The sequence below is a fragment of the Mchenga conophoros genome, linkage group LG1 (assembly GCF_057382185.1).
Source record: "Mchenga conophoros isolate Kocher_MC1m ecotype Shallow Benthic linkage group LG1, M_conophoros_male_GT1.1, whole genome shotgun sequence".
In the NCBI taxonomy this organism is placed as follows: Eukaryota; Metazoa; Chordata; class Actinopteri; order Cichliformes; family Cichlidae; genus Mchenga; species Mchenga conophoros.
In genome coordinates, this window is record NC_140526.1 from 20,963,177 (window position 1) to 20,969,111 (window position 5,935).

The window sequence follows — 5,935 nt, forward strand, 5'->3', positions numbered from 1 at the left end:
GTGGGGTGGGGGTGGGGGTGGGGGTGCAGATAAAGTTAAATGATTCAGTATTTTTGCTGCAGTTCTGTGAACACTGTGGACTTTATTTTTCTTTTATGCTTACCTTGTGTATCTGTTCACATTTATCGATTACAGTTAGATGTTCCTGTTTTCTTATTGTACTTGTATACAGTCGTACCCGGTTTTGTGATGACATTATCTGTAATATTGCGAGCCCAGTGAGATGGTAATGATGTTACTGCTGCACTGCTGGTACATTTTTACATTTTAACACTAAAACAGCAGGACTGACGCCTTTGATGGCACGGATGTCTGGTGGACTCTTTGCCCCGGAAAGTGGACGCGCCAAGTCAAGGAATCGCAGCTACAAGCATATCAGCTTTTGCTAAGAGTAGGTACTGGTACCTGGCTTTAAAGTGATTCTTGACATATAGCTCATGAAATGTAAACTGTCATTTACATATTTGGGTTTTGTGTGCAGATTTTTTTCAGCACCCCCTTTGTAAAAAGGTGCTTTCTATAAAATTATATCTTGGCTTTTCTTGGTACAGATGTGTGATCTCTTTTCATATCCATCACTGTAAAGTGTTGGAGCAAAGGAGAGAAAAGAAGCTCTGCTCTGTTTGTGTTCTGCATATGGTCTTGTCTTTGCTCCGTAACATTATGATGCCTTCTTGACAATAGTAGATATTTTGTAGCTTTCTAGATACTTTGTATGTACGCAATATTGAAGTTAAATAAATCTGAAAAAGATTGCTTCCTTTTATTTTTCTCACTTGAATCTTTGCTGTGTGGATGAGTCTGTTAACTCCTTGACTGCAAAGGCCTCACATCAACAGTAGATGGAGCATGTGAGAGAACATAATTGAATGTGCATCGCTGTAATGGCAGGACTCGCCACAAGAGGGAGACACCATTTAATCAAAGTGCTACAGATTTCTGTTTTCTTGCTCAACCTTTTTAAATCAGAGGTTCTCAAGCTATTTCCAGCACACCAGCTTCAGAAACCAATTACAGTTCAGCCCCACTCCCCACAAACTGTCAACACACAACAATGTAAATAAAAAGGATTCAGATTTCTGCATTAGTAAAGTGCGTTTTGTTTATTTTCCCTCCAAAAATCATATTTATTCGTCCATCCATATTTTCCCCTGGTTTCCTGGCTGGCCTTTAGTGGTTCTGTACCCAGCAGTGATAACCCCTCAGTCAGAAAAGCACTATTTCAGTAACCAGTCTTTATATTATTACTAACACAAACCAAAACGTTTTGAATGTTGCACCTGAGATGGAGGGGCTCAAATAAGGTGCTGCTATAAATCCTACATGTGGAAACCAACCAACTACTGCTGAACAGCTGAATAAAGATTAGTGCTCCTTAAGAGAGGCTCAATAAAACTAGTAGTTTAAGTGTGTAAAGTAATACACCTCTACATGGGAGCTTTACACTTTTGTACTACTTAAATGTCACCTGAGTGATGCACATGTTTTTGTTTCCATTTGATTGGTACAATAATAACATGATGAATCAGTTCTCATGGGTTTGACTCAAGTGAAATTTATCTTTATGTGAAGGTAATCTTTCCTGATATGTGGACTGGAACTAATTTGGGGGACTGCATGCTGGTAAGTATGTATATGACTTTGCATTGTAATGTGGAAAGTAAAATTTCCACCCACTAACACACAAACGTCCTAATCCATCAAGACCAGGCACATGCTGTCACATGAGCACTAGCAAACCAGCAAAGCTAGAGGTAAATACATCTGTCAGAGATCTCCTGACAGAATAGCTGAATACTCATTTATTCTCTTTCTTTGTAAAGTCCCTGAGTTCAAGACTGAGCAAGGCTAATACTTGAAAGCAGTGAATCAGAAGAATAAGCATAACGAAGGAAAAGCTAACAGGGTCAACATTATGAATTCAAGTAAAGCAACTGAAGTGTTCCATATCTATGCTCCCTCACTCATATCAACACAGGCAAACTGACTCTGAACATTCAGATCACTGAATGCAAAGCGTGATCCATCAGCAGCAGGTAACAGTCTGCTCATTGCTCTGAACTGCAGGAAGGAGCATTTGTGTTTCTGCCTTCCTACCTTTTTCCTCTTGTTTCACTTATGTGTTTGACATGTGAGTACAGTTCACAGAATTGTGATATGTGGCTCTATCAGATGAAAGATGACTATAATTAGAAGTAAGATATTGAAAGTACTGACACTTAAGAAGCAGGAAATAAACTGAATTTAATCCTTGAAGAAGAAAATACCCCTCAGAAAACCTGCAGGTAAAACTTATTCTTTCAGGTGTTACACAAAATACATAAATTATGCACAAGGTCATTGTAGAAAAGCGCTATATAAGAATCAGTCCATTACCATGATTAGATGCCTTAGAATCCTCAAAGCCTGTTGAAGCCAGTTAGTGAAATTTTCTTTCAGCTCCAATATTTATTTATTCATATTTTTTGTCTTTTAACGCTGTTTTAACTGGATCTACAGAAAAAGTTAACAACATAACCTTAATAATGAACCAGATCTGAAATACAAAGTCATTAAAAAAATAAGATAAAAACATAATCCATATAAAGTACTCATTCCTATATATGTAGGTACTCATGTCCTATTTGATGCATTATGGATACAGAAACCAGAAGAACACAGCGAGCCTCCAAGCTGCTCCATCAAAGAATTCATGGCTGGTCGTTGTTCTTAAAAGCATCGAGGCTCAGGTGGAGCTCATCCCACCAAAAAAAGGTGTGTGTGTGTGTGTGTGTGTGTGTGTGTGTGTGTGTGTGTGTGTGTGTGTGGTCATGTGATCACAGCAGTGGCAGTCAGGACTGGGAATACCGGCGCGCAAAGTGTTTTCCTTAACTTATGCGCTCCGTGGACACAGACAGAGACACCTCCAGTCCCGACTGCAACTTTGCAGATGCGTCTAGGACGCAGCGCGCATGCACTGGACTCGGGTATGGACACTGAGGAGCTTTTCTTTCGACGAGCGGATTTAAATTTTTAAATCTACTATTGTTTAGAAGAGATAGAGTTTAGCAGAAATGCGAGATGGAGTCTGAGGAGAATAAGATATCAGTGTGGGTCTGCCGAGAGGAAAAGCTCGTCCTCGGCTTGTCAAAGCGCACAACTTGCGCTGATGTTATCAAAGTGCTTCTTGAAGACCAAAACTCCCAACAAGGGCTTTGCGCAGCACAGTCCTACTGCATCGTGGAGAAATGGAGGGGATGCGAGAGGATTTTGCCAAACAAAACTAGGGTTTTGCGGCTTTGGGTCGCCTGGGGAGACGAGCAGAGAAACGTCAAGTTCGTGCTGGTGAAGAGCGAAGTGTCTTTGGACAGCCACGGAGCCCGAAGCGCAGAGGCTCGCGTGGTGCTCAGCAAAGAGAGCCCCTGTATTATGAGAGGGACTGCGCGGTGTACCGTGAGTTCCATCTCACCTGAGAAACAGCGTCGCATAGTCAGGAAAGCTTTTAGAAAGTTGGAGAAGATCAATAAAAAGAGATCGAAGGCGGCGCGCAGAGACGCGTCTTGCGCGGAGAAGATGGAAACTTTGGTTCATTCTGTGGTTTCTCAGGATCATACAATCCGACAGCAAATTCAGAGGATTACAGAGCTGGACGCAGAGATCGAAAGGTGCGAGGCGAAGGTGCACATGGACAGAATTAAAAGGCACGGGGCCAATTACGTTCAAAATACGTATTTGGTTGATGTCGCTGCGGCTTCCAGCCACGAAGTGGAAAACCTGCGTTCGTCTGACACTTTGGCCAAGCTTGAAAAGTATTTCCGACACCGTGAGGAGGTAGTTAGACTACAGGAGGAGTTGTGGGAGCATGAAACCCTTATAGACGTGATCACAGGGGAGATCCAGGATGAGCTGAACCACCGCTGGATGCAGCGGAGGAAGGAGGAGCTGCAACGTAAAAACTTGGAGTCTGGGGATGACTCGCTATTCCTTCCCTCCACCGAAGTGGAAACATCACCAGAAAATGAGCAGCTTTTGGAAGAAGAGAGGATCAAAACGCAGTTAAATGCCAGTTTATACATCGGCCTGCGCCTCAACGCGGATTTAGAAGCTATTAGGAGCGATTTAGAGCTGACCGAGCAGATTTGCGGGGAGAGGGAGAGGGAGATAAGGGATTTGCTGGAGAAAGTGAACACTTTGGGCATGGAGGAGGGGACAGACACTAAGAAGAGATATAGCCACGGGGCAGACGTTAAGACGGGGATGATGAGCACTTTGCAGAGAAAAAACGGGTGGGTGGAGCAAGCAAGGGGGTTGTCAAAAACTCACAATGTGAACGACGACGATTCAGACACTGGCTTAAGTTCTCTGCACAGTCAGGACTCCGACAGCCTCCCTGTGTGGGAATCATTAGTTTAATATTTTCCTTGGAAAACTGGCTTATCTATGTTTCTAATTCTCAGGGGTCATAAGTACTCTGACATAAACAAATGAATGTTTTTCCCCACTTTCAACATATACGTATTGCTTTTTTAAATGTATTTTCTTAATCTTTTTTTTCTGTTTACAAGAAAGCCGCAAAAATCAATAAAAAAAAAACTTTAATAAACAATACAAACATGGTTCTATTTGATTTTCTTCTTTATGTTTAAAAAAATAGTTTAAGGTTTTTTGGAGCCTTGAGTAGCAGTTAGGATAGCAGCAGATTTCTCCAACCCCTGCCATAATGTTCGCCTCAGAGTCAGCAGGGCACCAGACCGAAAAAACAAAGTCAAAGGCTTTTGGATGATTCTGAAGATGTTTAAAAACAGCAGTATCAGCAGTAGCTTTCTCAGACTCTAAGAGAAAGAAAAAAAAAGCCTTTTTGGTAAATCAGTCAGACGTAAAAATATCTGAAGTCAAAACTGAGGCGCAGAGCTCAAACGGGAGGTCTGATCTACATCCTGACAGCTCACTGAGCACAGCTGACCTTTTCCTCTCAGATCGACGATGGCATTTTGCACACAGACATGAACGACACAAGTCTTACATCGACACTGGCTGCTTTTCGGCAGCACACAACCCCCTCCCACAGTTTATATCTCCCAGCTGCTAAAAAAAAAAAAAAAAGAGGCTTTGGGTTTTATTTCCCTAAAATAAAATAGCATCTTTTTTAATCTTTTATGAATCCCTGACAAGCATGTTTGTTTTTTTGTGTGTGAAAATGAAACCCTTAAGGAGGAACCCTGATTTAAAGATTTAGAGGTTATGTGGCAATTTTATCAGCTCACTTGACAACCTTTTTACTGTGAGAATAATCAAAATGATACGATATACAGACTGTAATTTCATGAGGTCAAGAGCAGCTCTTGTCACATTTTCAATAACTGCTTACTTTTTCTTTTTTCCCTGACATCCGGGGAGCCGTCAAACTAGATTTGCTTTTAATCTGATAGTCTGACAATCTTCCTCAGTCCATTGCATCCCAGCATGTAATAAGCTGTTAATCTCCTTTCTCAATGATTAATTATTTATTTAACAGCCTCAAGTTAGCTGGATAAGTTTTTTAAAATGTATTTAGGAAATTAGATTTTTAAGATTCCTTTACCAAGAGAGACTCCACGGTCTATATCTTTGTGTATCATTGTGTGTGATCTTCTGCATACCTTGGTCACAATGAGTGGTTATTTGAGCTTCTGTTGTCTTCCTATCAGCATAAAAGCAATCTGGAAATTTTCCTCTAACATTTGGTGCGAACAAGTCACTCTCAACTAGAGAACTGCTGCTCACAGGGTGATGCTTGGTTTGAACTTCAGTGGCTCATCTTGACCATGTCTGCATGCCTTAATGCACTGAACTGTCGCCATGTGATTGACAAATTATATATTTGCATTAACAAGCAGTTGAACAGGTGTCCAACAATTACAATTGAGATGATCTTTGAGCTGAAGTTAAACTTTTTGCTAAATTTGAAGGAAGTCCC

At 41.2% G+C, this 5,935-nt stretch overlaps 1 protein-coding gene across 1 annotated transcript; it reads left to right on the forward strand.

The window, feature by feature from the left end:
* The first annotated feature begins 3,060 nt into the window (after positions 1–3,060).
* On the forward strand, positions 3,061–4,496 carry rassf10b (Ras association domain family member 10b). The gene has a single exon (XM_085280603.1). The coding sequence runs from the start codon at positions 3,061–3,063 to the stop codon at positions 4,390–4,392; it is 1,332 nt and encodes a 443-aa protein (XP_085136729.1). The 3' UTR covers positions 4,393–4,496.
* The last annotated feature ends 1,439 nt before the right edge of the window (positions 4,497–5,935 follow it).